This window comes from Sciurus carolinensis, chromosome 15 (genome assembly GCF_902686445.1).
Source record: "Sciurus carolinensis chromosome 15, mSciCar1.2, whole genome shotgun sequence".
Classification (NCBI taxonomy): Eukaryota; Metazoa; Chordata; class Mammalia; order Rodentia; family Sciuridae; genus Sciurus; species Sciurus carolinensis.
The window spans coordinates 44,817,389-44,837,501 of record NC_062227.1 but is presented as its reverse complement, the minus strand read 5'-3'; the positions used below and the strand labels follow the sequence as shown (position 1 = coordinate 44,837,501).

The window sequence follows — 20,113 nt, the reverse complement described above, 5'->3', positions numbered from 1 at the left end:
CAGCAACAGCAAGGTGCTAAGCAACTGAATGAGACCTTGTCTTTAAATAAAATACAAAACAGGGCTGAGGATGTGCTCAGTGGTTGAGTGCCCAAGTACCCCCTCCAAAAAAAAAAAAAAAAATACTATAGTGATGTGGTCACATCAATGTTTATAGCAGCTCAGTTCACAATATCTAAGATAGGCAACCAACGTAGGTGCTGTAAAACAGATCAATGAATTAAGAAAATGTGGTATACATATACGATGGAATATTACTTAGCCATAAAGAATGAAATCATGACATTTGCCAGCAAGTGGATGGAACTGGAGGCTATGAAGCTAAGTGAAATAAGCCAATCCAAAAAAAAACAACAAAGGTGGAATGCTTTCTAAATGCAGATGCTCACTCACAATAGGCAGGGATGTAGGAGGAGTGGAGCTTCACTGGATTGGAGGGAGCAAGGGATAGAGGGAAAGCAGGTGAGATGAAGATGGAACAGACAGTAGAATGAATCGAACATAACTTTCCTATGTTCATACATGCACACATAACCAGGGTAATTCCACATCACGTATAACCACAAAAATAGGAAGTTTTACTCCATGTATATATGATATGTCAAAATACATTTTACCCACGTGGATCTCCAGTGCCAGCCTACACAATAGGATCTCTAGCTCCCACCTGCCCTGTGCAGACCCCACACTGTGTCCCCACATCTACCAATGGGACACCTCTGCCACCATCTTGGATTATCCTGCCTCTGCTGCTGCCATCTTTAATTGGGGCAGCATTCATTTGGAATTCCTGTCGGAGACTAGAAGTTCATTAGCAAGGTACCTACAGGTTAGTCACTGCTGCTGTCACCAGCTTGGGATGTGGATACTTACATCGAGGGATAACAGCCAGGATCTGAAATATCATCATTAAGGGTCCTGCAGGCTTGGTTGCATCTGAGGTATCCCTGCTAGGTTGTGCTAATAGCCACCATCTTCATGAAGAGGCAGGAAAGAGTCTTGAGAGGGCTTGTTAGGTGGGAAAAGGGTGTGAGAGCATCTTGATCCCAGCTCATCCAGTCAACTAGCCTGGCACCCACTAGGATCCCAGAGACAACTCGGGAACACTTGTTGAGACTCAACATCAGCCCGGTCCAGGACTCCACCAAGCACCTGGTCCTCCCAGTTTGGCAATCAACAGGGACCTCCGGCTCTTCAATCTCCAGTCTCCCAACCATCCCCTAGCCATCAACCAGTACAGTAGAAGAAATGTCAGAAAGGAGTTCAGAATGTACAAAATTAAAATGATTCATGAAGAAAAGGATGATATAAGAGAGCAAATATAGGCAACAAAAGATCACCTCAATAAACAGTTAAAAGAGCAAATGCAGGAAGCTAATGATTATTTCAATAAAGAGAGATTAAAACAAAAAACAAAAAAAGGAAATGCTTGAAATGAAGGAAACAATAAACCGAATTAAAAACTCAATAGAGGGCTGGGGTTGTGGCTCAGTGGTAGAGCACCTGCCTCACATGTGAGGCCTTAAGAGTCAATCCTCAGCACCACATATAAATAAATAAATAAATAAAGGTCCATTCACAACTGTAAAAATATTTTTAAAAAACTCAATAGAAAGCATCACCAACAGACTAGATCATTGCAAGACAGAACCTCAGACAAGGAAGACAAAATATTTAATCTTGAAAATAAAGTTGACCACACAGAGAAGATGGTAAGAAACCATGAAGAGAATCTCCAAGAATCAAGGGATAACATAAAGAGACCAAATTTAAGAATTATTGAGACTGAGGAAGACACAGAGATATAAACCAAAGGAATGAACAATGTATTCAATAAAATAATATCAGTAAATTTCCTCATCTGAAAAATGAAATGGAAAATCAACTGTAAGAAACTTACAGAACACCAAATGTACAAAATTACAACAGATCCATACCAAAGCACATTATAATGAAAATGTCCAACATTCAAAATAAGGACAGAATTTTTAAGGCTGTAAGAGAAAAGTATCAGATTATATATAGGGGGAAACCGATACATATATCAGCAGATTTCTCAAAGCCAGACTCTAAAAGCTAGAAAGGCCTGGAACAACATAGTTCAAGTTCTGAAAGAACAAGTTTGCCAACCAAGAATCTTATACCCAGCAAAACCAACCTTCAGATTTGAGGATAAAATAAAATCCTTCCACGATAAAAGATAAAAGAATTTACAAGTAGAAAGCCCGCACTACAGAACATTCTCAGCAAAATGAGGAGGAAAGGAAAAACAACGATGTAGGTCAGCAAAGGGAGGAACTGCCTTAAAGGAAAAGCCAATCAAAGGATAAACCAACACAAGTTAAAAACTGAAAATAAGCCAAAATGACCAGGAATACAAATCATATCTCAATAAAACTCCTGAATGTTAATGACCTAAACTCATTAATCAAAAGACATAAACTGCCAGACTGGATTTCAAAAGAAAACCGAACAATATTGCTGCCTTCAAGAGACTCATCTCATAGGAAAAGATATCCACAGACTGAAGGTGAAAGGATGGGATAAAATATATCATGCACCCAGACTCCATAAAAAAAGCAGGGTTTCCATCCTCATATTAGATAGAATGGACTTCAAGCCAAAGTTAGTTAGAAGAGATAAGGAAGAACATTTCATATTGCTTAAGGGAATCATAAATCAACAAGACAACAATTGTAAATAATTATACCCCAAACAACAGAGCATCTATGTATGTCAAACAAATCCTCCTCAATTTCAGGAATCAAATAAACCAAAACACAATAATAGTGGTTTACTTTAACACACCTCTCTCATTAGTGGATAGATCTTCCAAACAGAAACCGAACGAAGAAACCATAGAACTCAATAATACAGTCAATAATTTAGACTTAACAGACATATATCCAATATTCCATCCATCAATGAGTGAATACATTTTCTTCTCAGCAGTACATGGACCCTTCTCTAAAACAGACCATATATTATGCCACAAAGCAACTCTTAGCAAATACAAAAAAAAACAGAGATACTACCTTGCATTCTATCAGATCATAATGGAAATTAGAAATCAATGATAAAATAAAAAATAGAAATTACTACAGCACCTAGAGACTAAATAATATGCTATTGAATGATGCATGGATAGCAGAAGACATCAGGGAGGAAATAAAAAAATTCTTAGAGGTAAATGAGAACACCAATACAACATATCAAAATCTCTGGGACACTATGAAAGCAGTACTAAGAGGAAAATGCATTGCATTGAGTTCATTCAATAAAAGAATAAAACGCCAACAAATAAATGACCTAACATTACATCTCAAAACCCTAGAAAAAGAACAAATCCACACCAAAAGTAGAAGACGGGAAATAATTAAAATCAGAACTGAAATCAATGAACTTGAAACAAAAGAAACAACTGAAAAGCTGACAAAACAAAAAGTTGCATCTTTGAAAAAATAAACAAAATTGATAAATCCTTAGCCACACTAATAAAGAGGAGAGAAAACTCTTAATAAAATTCATGATGAAAAAGAAAATATCATGACAGAGACTAATGAAATACAAAACATAATTAGAAGCTATTATGAAAATCTATACTCCAACAAAATAGAAAATCTCAAAGACACTGACAAATTTCTAGAGACATATGATCCACACAAACTGAATCAGGAGGACAAACACAATTTAAACAGATCAATTTCAAGTAATGAAATAGAAGATGCCATCAAAAGCCTACCAACCAAGAAAAGTCTGGGACCAGACGGATTCTCAGTTGAGTTCTACAAAGAAGAACTAATACCAGTACTACCCAAAGTATTCCATGAAATAGAAAAGAAGGGAACCCTTCCAAACTCATTCTATGAAGCTAGTATCACCTGATACCAAAACCAGACAAACACACATCAGGAAGGAAAACTTCTGACAAATATCCTTGATGAACATAGATGCAAAAATTATCAACAAAATTCTGGCAAATTGCAGACAAAAACATATTAAGAAGATAGTGCACCACAATCAAGTGGGGTTCATCATAGGGATGCAAGGTTGGTTCAACATCTGAAAATCAAGAAATGTAATTCATCACATAAACAGATTAAAAGTTAAGAATCATATGATCATTTCAATAGATGCGGAAAAAGCATCTGATAAAATATAGCACTCCTTCATGCTCAAAACACTAAAAAAAATAGGGATAGTGGGAATATACCTCAACATTGTAAAGGCTATTGATGCTAAACCTAAGGTCAACATCATTCTAAATGGAGAAAGAGTGAAAGCATTCCCTCCAAAAACTGGAACAAGACAGGGATGCCTTCTTTCACCACTTCTATTCAACATGGTCCTTGAAACTCTAGCGAGAGCAATTAGACAGACCAAAGAAATTAAAGGGATACGAATAGGAAAAGAACTCAAACTATCACTATTTGCCAATAACATGGTTCTGTATTTAGAGGATCCAAACAATTTCACCAGAAAACTTCTAGAACCAATAAATGAATTCAGCAAAGTATAAAATCAACAGGATATAAAATCAACACTCATAAATCTAATGCATTTCTATTCATAAGAGACGAATCCTCTGAAAGAGAAATTAGGAAAACTACCCAATTCACAATAGCCTTAAAAAAAAAAAAAATCAATCTAACAGAAGAATCAATCTAACAGAAGAGGTGAAAGACTTCTACAATGAAAACTACAGAATACTAAAGAAATAAAACCTTAGAAGTTGGAAAGATCTCCCATGTTCTTGGATAGCCAGAATTAATATTATTGAAATGACCACACTGCCAAAAGCACTATACAGATTCAATGCAATTCCAATTAAAATCCCAATGACGTTCCTCATAGAAATAGAGAAAGCAATCATAAAATTCGTTTGGAAGAATAAGAGACCCAGAATAGCTAAAGCAATCCTTAGCACTAAGAGTTAAGCAGGAGGTATCACAATACCAGACCTTAATATCACAATACCAGACCTTAAACTATACTACAGAGCAACAGTAACAAAAACAGCATGGTATTGGCACCAAAATATACAGGTAGACCAATAGTACACAATAGAAGACAATGAGACAAACCCACATAAATACAGTGACCTCAAACTAGACAAAGGAGTCAAAAAAATACAATGGAGAAAAGATAGCCTTTTCAACAAATGGTGCTGGTAAAACTGGAAATTCATATGCAGCAAAATGAAGTTATCTCTCACTCTGCACAAAACTCAACTCAAAATGAATCAAGGACCTAGGAATTAGACCAGAGAACCTGCACCAAACAGAAGAAAAAGTAAAATCAAATCTTTATTATGCATTCTTAGGACCAGACTTCCTTAACAAGACTCCCAAAGCACAAGAAATAAAACAAGAATCAATAAATGGGATGGTTTCAAACTAAAAAGCTTTTTCTCAGCAAAGGAAACGATAATGTGAAGAGAGAGCCTACAGAGTGGGAGAAAATTCTTACCACACACTTCAGATAGAGCACTAATCTCCAGAATTCATAGAGAACTCAAAAAACTTAACACCAAAAATACAAATAACCCAATCAATAAATGGGCTAAGGAACTGAACAGACACTTCACAGTATACAATTGATCAACATAAATATAAGAAAAAATGTTCAACATCTCTAGTAATCAGAGAAATGCAAATCAAAACTACCCTAAGATTTCATCTTACTCCAATTAGAATAGCTATTATCAAGAACAGTAGGTGTTGTCGAGGATGTAGGGAAAATGGTGCACTCATATATTGCTGGTGGGATTACAAATTGGTGCAGCCACTCTGGAAAGCAGTATGGAGAAATCTTGGAATGGAACCACCATTTGACCCACCTATCCCACTCCTTGGCCTATATCCAAAGGACTTAAAATCAGCACACTACAGTGTTGCAGCCACATCAATGTTTATAGCAGCTCAATTCACAATAGCTAGATAGTGGAACCAACCTAGATGTCCTTCAACAGATGAATGGATAAAGAAAATGTGGTATATATACACAGTGGAATATTAGCCATAAATAAGAATGAAATCATGACATTTGCAGGTAAATGGATGAAGTTGGAGAATATCATGCTAAGTGAGATAAGTCAATCCCAAAAAAACAAAGGCCAAATGTTTTCTCTGATAAGTGGATACTGATACATAACAGGGGGTAGAGGAAGAATGGAGGAACTTTGGATTGTGTAGAGGGAAATGAGGGGAGGGGAAAGAAAAGATGGTGGAATGAGACAAACATCATTACCTTGTACATGTATGATTACACGAATGGTGTGACTACATCGTGTACAACCAGAGAAATGAAAATTGTACTGAATTTGTGTACAATGTATCAAAATGCATTCTGCTGTCACATATAACTAAATAGAATGAGCAATAAAAAATGCATGCTACTGTCCATTTATAACTAAAATAAATAAAAACTTAAAGAATCACATAAAAGATGAAAAGAAAAAGTTTAATAAAATGTATCAAGTGTGGTGATGTACTTAATTATTAAAATTTAAAAACCAATTCTAGTAGAAAAAATAATAGCTAAAGCTATTATTTCAAAAGTACAAGATTTATTATTTTTAATACAGACATCATTTTAACTGTTAATTCCTGAAGAATCCATAGCCTACTTCAATACTGTTTAAACTGTTTGGGAAAGTAAACCATTTATGAAAATCTTTAAGATTATAATTAAGCATCTTTTGACTAATCTCCATTTAAACAACTTGATGGATAAAGATGTACTCTTTAACTCAGTTTAGTTTTTACCTACACAATAATCAACGGTTATCTTAATATGACTTATTCACAGCTATATCATGTAGTAGACTGTTACTTTTATTTTCTCTGAGCATCTTTTTAAAAGTTTTACCTGTAGTTAATTGGGTTTTTTTCTTGCTATGGTTTTCTATATATTCACTTACTAATTAATTCCCCAGATTTCCATCAAGTATTTAAATTCCCAGTAAAACTTAACTGAGAATGGAAGTGTTTCTAGACCCTACATATTAAAAAACTTACTTATTAAACCTACATGCTTGACTTAGAGTTGGGCTGAATACAGAAATTATTCAAACATTAGATCTGAATCAATTTTCCGATGCTTTTACTCTTGTCCAACTCTTTAGTTACACTTGTGTGGAAGATTTCCTTTGGGTCTGCTATTATATTTTTGCTTCCATTTTTTTTTTTTATTTCAAAAGTTCTTGTTGGTTTTCTGAGTATCTTTTGAAGTTTTCTTCTTCTAGAGTGATACAGGAGACAACACAATACCTGATCTCAAATTATACTGCAGAGCTATAGTAACTAAAACAACATGGTACTGGCATCAAAACACACATGAAGTCCCATGGAACAGAATAGAAGACCCAGAGAAAAACCCACAGATACAGCCATCTGATACCTAACAAAAGTGCCAAAAATGTATGTTGGAGGAAAGATAAGTCTTCTTAACAAACAGTTCTAGGAAAACTGGATATTCATATGTAGAAGAATGAAACTAGATTCCTATCTATTCATCCAGCATAAAAGTCAAATCAAAGTGGATCAAAGACTTAGAAATCAGACCAGAAATCTTGCAACTGCTAGAAGAAAACATAGGGTCAACAATTCTTAATACTGCTGCAGGCACCAACTTACTTATTAACAAGATCCCTAAAGCTCAAGAAATAAAACAAAGAATCAATAAGTGGGATACCATCAAATTAAAAAGCTTCTGCACAGTAAAGGAAATGATTAAGAGTGTGAAGAGAGAGCCTACTATAGTGGGAGAAAATCTTTGCCCGTTACTTCTCTGACAGGGGATTAATATTCAAAATATATAAAGAACTCAAAAACACTTAATTCCCTCCCCCCCAAAAAAATCCCAGCAAATATCCCAGTCAATAAAAGGGCAAAAGAGCTAAACAGATGTTTCTCAAAAGAAGAGGGGCTGGGGCTGTAGCTCCATGGTAGAGCACTTGCCTAGCATGTGTGAGGTATTGGCTCCGATCCCCAGCACCACATAAAAATAAATAAATAAAGGTATTGTGTCCATTTTTAAAAAAGAAGAAACCCAATGATCAACAAATACATGAAAAAGTGTTCAATGTCTCTGACAATCAGGGAAACATAAATCAAAACCACACTAAAATTTCATCTCACTGCAGTCAGAATAATAATCATCAAAAATACAACTAATAAATGCTGGCAAAGATGTGGAAAAAAGGAACACTCAAAAATTGTTGGTGCGACTGCAAATTAGTACAACTACTCTGGAAAGCAGTGATGGGGATTCCTCAAAAAACTAGGAATGGTACCACCTCATGACCCAGGTATTCTACTCCTTGGTATTTATTCAAAAGAACTACAGTCAGCATATTATAACAATACATGCATACCCATGTTTACAGCAACACAATTCACAATAGATAAATTATGGAACCAGCCGAGATGTCCATCAGTAGATGAATGGATTAAGCAAATGTGGCATTTACATATGTGTGTGTGTATACACACACACACACAATGGAGTTTTACTCAGTCACAAGAAATGATATTACAGCATTTGCTGGTAAATACATAAAACTAGAGAACATCATGCTAAGTGAAATGAGCCAAACTCAGAAAAATCAAGGGTTGAATGTTTTCTCTCATATGTGTAAGCTAGAGCAAAATAAGGGAAAAAGGCAAGAGGTGAGGTAGGAGAGCCAAATATCATAAAGTTATAGGGAAGAACAGAGGAGTAGAGGGAGATTGAGGGGGAGAAGGGAGGGATGGGGCAGGGGAGGAAATGCTGAATGAATTTAACAAAATCACATTATGTACATATAAAAACATACCACAGAGAATTCCACCTTTATATGTAGAAAGCACCAATCAAAATAAATACATAAGTAGGGCTGGGGTTGTAGCTCAGTGGTACAGCACTTGTCTAGCTTGTGCAAGGCACTGAGTTTGATTCTCAGCACCACATATAAATAAATAAAATAAAGGTCCATTGACAACTAAAAATTTTTTTTCTATAAATTAAAACAATAAATAAGTAAATGTATGAAAGGAAGATCAGTAGAGGAAGAATAGGGGGAGGGAGAAGGGAAATGAACAGGGACTGAAAGGGGGTACAATAAAGTCAATGCATGCATGATTTTGTCAAAATGAACCCAACTACTATGTATAACTATAATGCTCTAATAAATTTTTTTTTCTTATTCCTGAATAGTTTTTATTTCCTCCAAGTTGCTTTTGTTTGTTTTAAACTCTACCTTTCATGTTTGAGGACTTCCTATAATGTCTAGTATTCCATGGTTATCTGTTATTAAGAATGGAAGACCAAAAAACTGAATATGGATAGTTTATAAGCTATGAGCTTTCATAAAGGATGATTATTTGGAAAATCCACAAAGCCATTGTCTATATGGTGCTTTTCTCCAATATGACTAGTCCAACTCTGAGAAAGTTTCTCCAATTTCTTGCCTGGGACTGGAAAGCCTGGCTGCAATAATGAAAGCCATATAGTGCAAGGTGGCTAGGGGTCTCAGCAGGCAGAATGTACATGAACCCTTAATCCATTTGTTTTTTTACACAGTTCCTTTACTTTTAACAGGGCCTATTATCTAGTCCAGATATTTTGTTTTATCTTCTTCGCAAGGAACAACTAGACCTTTTATATTACTGATAAGAATGGAAATTGATAAAAACATTTTGGAAAAATGTTTGGCTATATACATTTTTAGTCTATTCTCCCTTCCACAATAAAAATGAAAGTTTAACCCATCCAAAAGGCATGCACAAGAATGTCATAATGACTTTATTTACAATAGTTAAAATGTGGAAATAACCCAAGTATCTGTCAATGTAAAAAACCATGGTATATTCACAATACAACCCTGATACTACTGTGGCGAGAAAAATGTCAGGTATATGCAACAATATGAGTCTCAAAGACAAAAGAACACACACATACCTACCTACTATGTGGATCTACTCATAAAAAAATTAAAAACAAAGACATAATTAAACTGTATTTAGAAAGGTCAAAACAATGGTTACCTCTGGGTGGGGGGGAATCAATGAGTGAAATGGAAAATGAGGGAAATATCAGGAGTGAAGATGTTCTGTCTTGTTTGAGATGATGGTTACACAGTTGCATACATAATAAAAATTCAATAAGCTATACACTTATGACCATGTACTTCACTGCATGTTATACACAACTCATGTCTTGTAAAAACTACATGAATATTTTGGTAATAACGAAGTTTAAAATCTCCCTATTAATCCATTAAGATAAACGATTATTTTCTAATAATTGGAATAGTCATTAGATCAGCAATATCTCGAGGTATTATTATCATTTAAATGTTTTAACTGCATTAAGTAGTAACTTAATAAATGTGACATTTAAGAACAATGAGCACTTAAGTGCAATTTACTGGGAATTCAGAATGTTTTTCATTCGAATACTAATGGAACCACATTAGGTACTTACCCTTCTAACCTAACATCTGGTAAAGATCTGTTGAGTGCAATCATCTCGCTTGCCATTAAATTGAACTGATTGATTTTAAACATCTCTTTCATCTTTTCTTGATCCTCTTTAGGAATGACGACTGGTTTCCCCATTTCTCCAGGACCTTCATGAGGTTTTTGTACTGGCTCTAGAACTAAGAATAAGGAAACTTAACTAACGTTAATTTCATAGCAATAATTAATAACGTTAATTTCATAAACATACTTTATGTTTCTGTTTAATAACATTTGAGTTGAAATTGTGCCTTCAAAAACCAGAGCCATTTCTCGGCCCATATTCTCCCACTCTGTTAATACCACCAAGGGCCTGGGCTGTCCTCCATGTCCATGCTGGGATTACCTGACTCAAGATGTACTCACTTTGTCCCACTCATCTGAATTGCTGCATAGCTTTGCATTCCCCATCTCAAATATTTTTACCACATTAAGTTTCCTAAAGCAGAGCCTTCACTGTTTTTTTTCATGGTCTCCTAAAGTCTAGCCTCTTTAATAAAGAATTTAACTAAACTTTCCAAACCAATCACCTATTTGGTGCTCCTCCACCACCCCTCAGTATTCCTTCCTTCAGTTTGATACTGACTCACTAATTTCCTTCAAATGTGCCTCATGTTCTCTTGCTTTCATGTCTTTCTCAAAACAGGTCCTCTCCCTTGACATCCCCATTCCTACTCCGATCTCCGTATTATAAAACCCCAATTTGTCAGGTCAGGCCCAACTAAAATAGCTTTTCTTGCCTGCAGTTTTTTGAATCTTTCTATGGAAATAACTTACTATTCTTGATTATCACACCATTTCACCTAGGACTTTTACATCACTAATCAATTGCTAGCTCCAACCGTAATGATTGCTAAACCTGTTACACAACACCTCCCACCAAGACACAATCTCTTTTTGGCTGGGATTTGAGTCATTCACACATCTTCTATGGAGTTTAGCTTGGTGCCTTATAAAAGCTTTGTTAACTATATGCTGAATTAATATGTAAGTAAAAATGCTATTCAAAGTAAGTCAAGATGAAAATCCTACACTTGATAATGTTAGGCATTATAATGAGGTTTATGCAAGATGGGACATCAGGAACAATAATTCTAATCGAAAGTAATGTTACACCATTACATGTATATGTGTGTGTAATACAAAATAAGTAATATGCCAGATTAGCCCTTCCCAAACATTGTTCCTTATTTTATGTTTCTGAGATGTTAATAATGTTCCAAGAAAAACATGTTCTGAGACACTGAACTTGGAAAATATTGTGTTATATTTCTCATGTAAAAGGGACAGAGAATGTGGTAAGGCCAAGAATGGAATGAAAATAAGTTCTGCATGTTACTTGCTTATTTTTAAAGCTGAAAGTTTTATTTTCCTCTAGTGGTTTTTATATTTGTGGGGTGTGTGTACGTATGTGTGTGTGTGTGTGTGCACGTGCGTGTTTTGCTGGGGATTGAACCCAGGGGTGCACTACCACACTGAGTAACATCCTCAACCCTTTTTATTTTTTGAGTCAAGGTCTCACAAAGTTGCTGAGGCTGGCCTTGAACTTGTGATTCTCCTGCAGGAATCCTCTCCTGACAGGGATTACAGGTGTACACCACCATGTCGGGCCCTTCTACTGTGTTTTTTAGGCATTCTCAAAATATCTACCAATTAGATATAATTTTTTTTTTTTTTTTTTTTTTTTTTTTTTTTAATGCTAGCATCAAGGGAACTGAAGAGCCATCTCTTCAATCAGGTTTCATCTGCCCAATAACAGCACTAGTTGTAAAGCTGTTCTGTAGGATGACGGTTACAGATGGTGGTACAAAGCAATCTACCAATAATGGAGAAGCAGAATATGGAATTATTCAGTGTGTTCTCAACAACTTTCTCAGAATATAAAAATCTATTTCACAGAACTCTTAAGAGAAAAATGATGTACAGTAATTTTCCCCATTCTTAGAATAAACTGGTTTTAGGAAGGACATTAAAATATTAAGAAATAATTTTCAAAACTGTAGGAAACTCAAGTAATAGTTTTTGAAAACAAATTATGTCAACTGTCTACCAAGCAAGTAAACTCTTTAAATATAAGGGTTGGCAGAATTTTTTAAAAATTCTCAAAAAGTATAATAAAAACGGTAACACTAGTATAGAAAGATGTGTAATGTCTTTTTTTTTTTTAACTTTGAAATCATTAATCATAAAACTCTTAAAGGTCATGTCTGTTTACTTACCTCTGAAAGTAAAGAACAATCAACAGATTCTGGGATTGGAATGTGCAAGAATCAACAGGAAGGAGCAGAGGTGACAATGATCTTTTATGGATGGCACACATAAAGAGTAGGTGGGAGATATCTAGTGGCCCTGATTATAAATATTCTTCTTTTACCTTTGCTCTATTTTGGTATAAGGTTAAAACAGATATATTTTCATGCTGCTCAATTTAAAAATTACGAGTATTAAGTTATACAAACATCATCTATAATTTGTTTTTACTGAGATAATAAAGATCCTAAATCTGATCAAGCCTCTGGACCAACTACCAATTTACAGGAATACGGGGGACAGAAGGACATTATAAACAATATTAAAAGGGTTGCAAATTCTGGCTGTGGTAAACTGCAAAAAGAAACAATACAATTTCTTCTTTTTCAAAGACAAAAAGGAAGGTTGGGGAACAAAGAGAAAGACGCATCTGTACCACAAGACTAGCCATGAACTGACAACTCTTGAAGCCAGATGATATAAGTTTAATTTTCTATTCTTGCTTTGTTTGTTTCAAATTTCCATGGTGGTGGGCATGAAGAAGGACTCAAGAAATTAAAGAAATTATTATCATTTAAGTACTATATAGTATAAGCATGACTGCTTATAGCATAAGAAACTAGATATGATTAGAAATTTAAACATCACCCCATGGTTGTTGACTTTGAGATCTTAAAGAATCAAGTCAAGAATGTACAACACATATAATCCTGCTACAATATTTTATAAGTTTAATTACCTGGTACTTACTATAATTTAAATTCTGATATAAGGCCTACATCTAAATTACTGGTACACATGAGCTATCAGAGCCACATTAAAAATTACCATTAACCAAAAGTTGTAGTCTCCTAACAGCTCAGGAGGCTGAGGCAGGAGGATCATGAGTTCAAAGTCAGTCTCAGGGTTGGGGATATAGCACCACAAAAAAAAAAGCCAGTCTCAGCCAAAGTGAGGTGCTAAGCAGCTCAGTGAGACCCTGTCTCTAAATAAAATATAAAACAGGGCTGGGGATGTGGCTCGGTGGTCAAGTGTCCCTGAGTTCAATCCCCAATACCCCCACTCAAAAGAAAAAAAAAGTTGTATGACTACTGCATGACTTACAGAATCTACCATAATACTCTAATAAAGAAATGGTAATGTCCTGAAGAATTACATGAACTATTAATTTTCCTTGGCAAAAAGGCCTGGATAAAATGCAAGCAGCTAGTGAATACATTTAACTATTATTAGTAGAAAGCAACCAACAAAAAAAAGGTGGTATTAAGTTTCCATGTACTCACCCATCTTTCTTATAAATTAAAAGTGAACTTAGGGTCTCAGAGTATAGTTCAGAGCTGGAGTGCATGCTTAGTAAGCATCAGGGCTTGGGTTCAAGCCCCAGTACCAAACACACATGCAAGAGTTTAGGACAATTTTTGTTTGAAATTAACTAAAAAGGGGCTGAGGTGTCATTTCAACAACCGAAAAAACTTTCTTGGAATAAAATTCTACATGCAGATCATTTCTAAGAACCAAATTAACTTTAACAAGGGAATGACAAAGGTGTCTGTTAAAGTTTGGATAAGGGTACCTGCAAAGACCTGTGTATTAAAATGCCTGGTTCCTAGTTCGTGGCACTACTGGATGGATGGTGGTAGAACTTTAAGAGTTGGAAACTGGTTCAAATTTTCTTTCTGGTGACATGGGGACATGCCCTATATGGGGATGTTGGCCTGCTTCTTCCCACTCTTCTCTTTTTGCTTCCCTGCCATCATGAGGCAAGTAGCTTACTCTGCCATGTGCTCCCATCGTGACACACTGCCTTACTCGGGCCCAAAAGCAACAGATAATTTATCTCAGTATTTTGATAACAGTGATGAAAACCTAACACAGTATTGTCCCAAAGTATTATGTGAGGAAAAAAATACTTCAGTTAAACTTCATATACATGATAATTAGAAAAGTATCATGTTTTAATAAACTTAATTACCAAGAAAACTACTGATCCACTCTGAAAGCATGAACGTAAAACATACATAAACTAGAGGGCATACTTTGAGTGTACTTTAATCAATCTTTCAAATTTCTAATCTGTGGTTTTCTCATGAAAATAGAATAAAGAGGTACAAAGTTACAACTCCTTTTCTGGAGAAAAATTATTAATAAAGGCAAAATTTTTTTCTTTTTTTCCAAACTATATTTTACCTTATTAAAAGTTATCATCTTTATTGTCTTTATGTAATACATTTCACCTATTCCAAAACCTTTTTTCCAAATATTAACATCTCTGAATTGGAATACAGTTGCTTTCACAGTGGCATATAAAATAGGTATCCTATAAACAAAGGTATAAGATATAATGAAATGTAGTACATTATCTCATTCTTTTAAACATCAAGATTTCATCTATAAATTTATTTCTAACACTGCTACTTCAATATCCTTGCCAATTTCAACCTCTGTTCCAATCTAATATTCAATTTATAAAACTCTAAATGATTTTAAATAATTCTAATAGAGTTTCTGAAAGCTTTTAATAATAATATTTTTATTTTTAATAACTGGAAACTCTTCTGTAAAGTGTGCCCTCAAGGTTTCATAATATTTTACAACTAGAATAATTTCAACAAAAGAACCTGAAAGTTGAACCATCAATATTTCAATGATCTGGATATGAAGTACAGTGGTAAGCCTGATAGATCAATTCCTACTTAAAACTGTACCTATAAAAATATTGAACACTCCATCCTAATTCATAAACTGAATGAGTGAGCTAATACTGAAAAGTAGAATTCCCGGCCTATAACCCACACTAACCTTGGTATTTCAAAGAAGCCCCATCTAACACTCTAACATCAGAAGAATTTTGTTATTTTCAGATAGTCTAGAACATAAAACTCAAGTACAAAACTGAGAGAAAACTACTCAGGAAAACAAAACAAACTCCTATGGAATCACTAAGGAATGGCCCTCCATTCCTTAAAGGAAGTAGAACCTAAATAATGAATGACAGGACTCTGACAGAACTTTAAATTGTACAACCACTACAATGAAACTTCACTTCAGGGCAGAGTTTTCAACTGTACCTTTTCCCCTAATCACTTCTCTTCCTTTCGATTCAACCTCTTGACTGTTTTTACAGTATGAAACCAGCAGCTCCAAAGCCCTGTGAGAAACATCATCACTTCGGGCCTTCAAGGTTGCCTTCTGGCTCAAGTCTCAGCCCTCTTCTCTTACTCTTCAACTGCTGACTTCCTTCTCAGTCTGTCCCACTGAATACCAAACACCTGCCCAAAAGAACACCCCCTCACCCTCATGCCCCGGTCATTACAAAGTCTCTTCATCTTGCCCCATCTACAGGTTTGACGCAAATCCAGCTCTCCTCCACGGTTCACTAACCTCACAACCTTTTCTGGGAGAATTGTTCACTTGCCTTTTCTCCAGCTCCACACTGTTATTTCCAGACCATTTCTCCCTTATTTTGTGCAAAACCTACTCTTTTTTTTATTTTTATTTTTTTTGAGGTTCATGCCACTAGTGTTTTTAAATTGTTATTTACCTTAAGATACTCCTTAAGAATAATCCTTTTCTTATAGTTTTGATACCACACTGTCTCATTATAATTTGCTCTTTCAAGCATTCCTTTTTTCCTCTATATTTAAAACCTCTCTTCTCAACTAACATAAATAATATATACATCTGTAGAAAACCAACTTTGGCTCTATTCCTTCCTTGTAACTTTTGTTTCACTACCTCCCTTTCATGCCAAAACTTCCTAGAGAACAAGTTACACATCTTTACTACTTCACTCGTACATCAAATCCACAGGTCTCCACACTCTGAAATGCCAGAGTCATTAGAAACTCCATTACCAAATATATCAGAAACACTTCATCTTAGGTAAAATCTACACAAATGTCACGCCAGAATCACATCAAAGCTGCTCATCCTCTGGGAGTTCCACTTCTTAACAATTTGTCTAACCAAGGAGACCTAAGAGTCACCTTAAACTTTTCTTTCTCTTTTTCCCAATATTCAATGCTTCCCAAGTTACATAAATTCCAGTAACACTTTTCATGTATATGCATTTTCTCTCCACCTCCAGTATCATTTTAGTGCAGGCTGTGGGTACATTCCCAAATTTTCACCATAACCTCCAAATGGTCTTTGTTACCTGTCACATTCTCTTCGAGTCCAATAGCCACATGACCACCAAAGAGTTCTTCTAAAATACAGATTTGATCTCGAGTTAGGATGACTTAACTTCCTTGTTTAAAAATCTTCAAGGGCATGCCACTGACTACAGGATAAAGTTCAAAATCCTCAGTATGCCATAAGGATTTTGTGACATTCATGATGCGGCTTCTGCCACTTCCCAAAATTCATCCCATGAATCCTCCAATCCATCAACTTTCCCTTATCTTGCACATGCTTCTTTCCTTGGTTTAGCCAGTATTCATCTCCCACACCAAATCTGACAATATCTACTTACTCTGATACTCGATTGGAGCACACTGCCTTGTTATACCTTCTCAGTCACCCCAAGCCCTTCCTTCCTTTCTACTCATATACTTCTGTGATTTCTATTATATCATTAGTTTAGAATTATTCTTTCTCTCCATTAGACTGAGTTTCTTTTTTTTAAATATTTTTTTAGTTGTCAATGCACCTTTACTTTTATTTATTTACATGCAGTGCTGAGAATCGAACCCAGTGCCTCACATGTGCTAGGCAAGTGCTCTACCTCTGAGCCAAACCCCAGCTCAAGACTGAGTTTCTTGAACAGAGGAATTCTGTCTCACTTAAGTTGTTGTTCAACCATGTTATCACCAGAACCTAGTAGTACATTGTTCAGCAATGTATCAGCATTTTAAAAATATATGCCAAGTGAATCTTCACAAGTTAACAGGTTCTATTCTTTCTCACTTTTAGGCCTTTGAATTTAAGATAGAACACTATAATCTCCCTCTACAATGGCACTGAACTAAGGTAGAATGAGGGGAAATTTAATCCATTCTGTTTGATAAAAGAATACTTGAACTTCTTACTGGAGAATGGTAATACTATTCTGTGATTTACAGGTATACATACAGGAGGTATAGCTCTAACAACAGTTACAGAGTTAGTGTTTTATTACCCAGTAAAGTCACTAAACAGAGGAGTCATAAAGTAAATATTATGCAAATTAATAAGCTGACTTTGAATAAAATAGTGTTTTATTAAAACTTATGGAAAAAGCAAAAAATTAAAAAGTTAATGGTTAGCCTAGGTATTACTAGCATCCCATGCTAGCAACAGAACCTTATTTAAGGCAAATTTCCCAAGAAGAAATAAACTGAATTGGCTATATAAATCCATCTATAAAATTTATGGTTAAATAGGCAGTTACCAATACAAATGAATAATTTTTGGATTATAAATTTTGAGGGAATACCTTTTCTCTAATAAAAGTGTAAAAAAAATTCAAATGTGGCTATATACTCAAAGAAAACCTATGCTAAAAAAACTATTATTTGCATAATATTCCTAAAACAGTGGAAGTATTATATAGCCATGCATTCTATCAGAGAATTCAGAGCCTAGAACAGTTAAACTAATAACTCTTCACAGTACAGTTATTTTCATTATAGCTGAAGAAGAAAGGAAAAAAAGGTAACATGTTTAAAACTGAATTTTTCTAAGTGTTCTCTGCCAAAATATCAGTACTACCTATCTTGGCCTTCCATATTTTCTTTTCTTCTCCCCGCCCCCATATCATTGCAATGATCTCACTATAGCCCCTATTCTATATCCTGATCCTAAGCCCTCCCCTAAAAGCACTAACTGGAGCTATCTGTAGCATCAACAAAAGAACTCTTCAGATCACATGTATCTATAAAACTTCTTCCCCATAAGAATAAGATCACAGGGCAGGAGAAACATCTCTTGATAAATGATAGTATCATTTTAATGCTCCAACCAGCATGTGGCATTAGACTAATCTTTTGTAAAATTTTGATAGCTCCCACTAAGAAATTTCCTACATTATTTGCTAACATAAAATAATTTGTAGAAAATTAACTATACTTAATATTGAATGTAAAACCAAAACTGAGTGACTCAATAATGATACTTTAATATTAGAAGAACCCATTAAAGAATTGTTGGAAATAGGATCAAAACATATATAGGAAGTTAGGAATTATATCTAAAATGCTTAAATTTTATATTATTCAAACTAGTGAAAACTAGTGATATGTTTATCAAAATAGTTGTATTATAAAATATCACTCACCATCCCCAGCAGGAAGTCCTCTCTCCTTTTTCTCATCACATTTGTTGCATTCACTGAAGTAAAGCAGCAAGAACATATCCAACAGTACCCAAATTAAGGAGGTGGCTAAGACCACCTTGCAATATGCAAATTTTCTCATGGCACTTTAAGTCAAATGCAAAATTTTAAAATATATATATATATATAAATATACAAAGATCATGAAAATGATTCCAATCCAGTTTCATCAGAAATCACGTTCACACCCTATAAGGAAAAAAAGAAAAGACTGACTTAAAAATCTGGAACCTGGAAAATTAATTGTCTGATTAATATATTAAGATATTAATTTCATTAATAATATGAAACTTCATGATTATATAAATAACTCTTTAAAAAGCTGTATCCAGTATAAAAATGATAAAGGATTTTAACAAGCACTTTGCAGAAGGAAAAGATACATAGTCAACAAACGTGTAGAAATGTGCTCAATTCCCTATAATTAGACATATGAATTAAAACAACATCAAGTATGCTATTTCACACCCATCAAATACATGGGTATTGACTCCCTTTCTATACAACTGCTATATTAAATGCTAAGGCAAAACTAATCTATTAATTGCCTTGGGAATTTAAACAAGAAGCGATCCCACCTATTTCAAAAATCCACATTCATATCCAAAGATCTCCCCATAGCCTGTACTGCAGCAGTTCTTCAGAGTAACTCTTGTTCTTCTTCCCCACTGAATCCTATCCGAAAAACTCTACAATCACCAATCACTCAGGAAACACAGAAAATATCATGAAAAAGAAAAAGGTATCATACAATCAGAGATGGAGTCTTCACTCTGACTTCCCTGATTTTTAGTTTCTATTTCCCACCAAACCATTTTTCATTCTTCTGTTGTAATAGTATGAGAAAGTGACTGGAGTAACTGTAACCAAATTTGAAAGTAAACTGGGATAGTTTGACTAGAAATGTTTCTGGCACATAATAAGTTTATCTTGCCAGGGGAGGTAGAGCATGCTATAATAACCAGCAACTCAGGAAGCTGAGACAGGAGGATGGCAATTTCAAGTCTAGCTTGGGCAGTTATTGAGAAAGATCCTGTCTCAAAATTAA

The 20,113-nt window shown here is 34.9% G+C and overlaps 1 protein-coding gene across 1 annotated transcript in view; it reads right to left on the bottom strand.

Annotated features, from left to right (window-relative positions):
• The window catches only part of Galnt1 (polypeptide N-acetylgalactosaminyltransferase 1), a 126,239-nt gene that overhangs the window by 70,619 nt on the left and 35,507 nt on the right, over positions 1-20,113 (bottom strand). The window contains exons 3-4 of the mRNA XM_047526397.1: positions 19,009-19,254; positions 10,468-10,642 (exon numbers count right to left, since the gene is read on the bottom strand). Of these exons, the coding sequence (XP_047382353.1) occupies positions 10,468-10,642; positions 19,009-19,147 (314 nt within the window). The 5' untranslated portion in view covers positions 19,148-19,254. The remainder of the gene's footprint in view (positions 1-10,467; positions 10,643-19,008; positions 19,255-20,113) is intronic.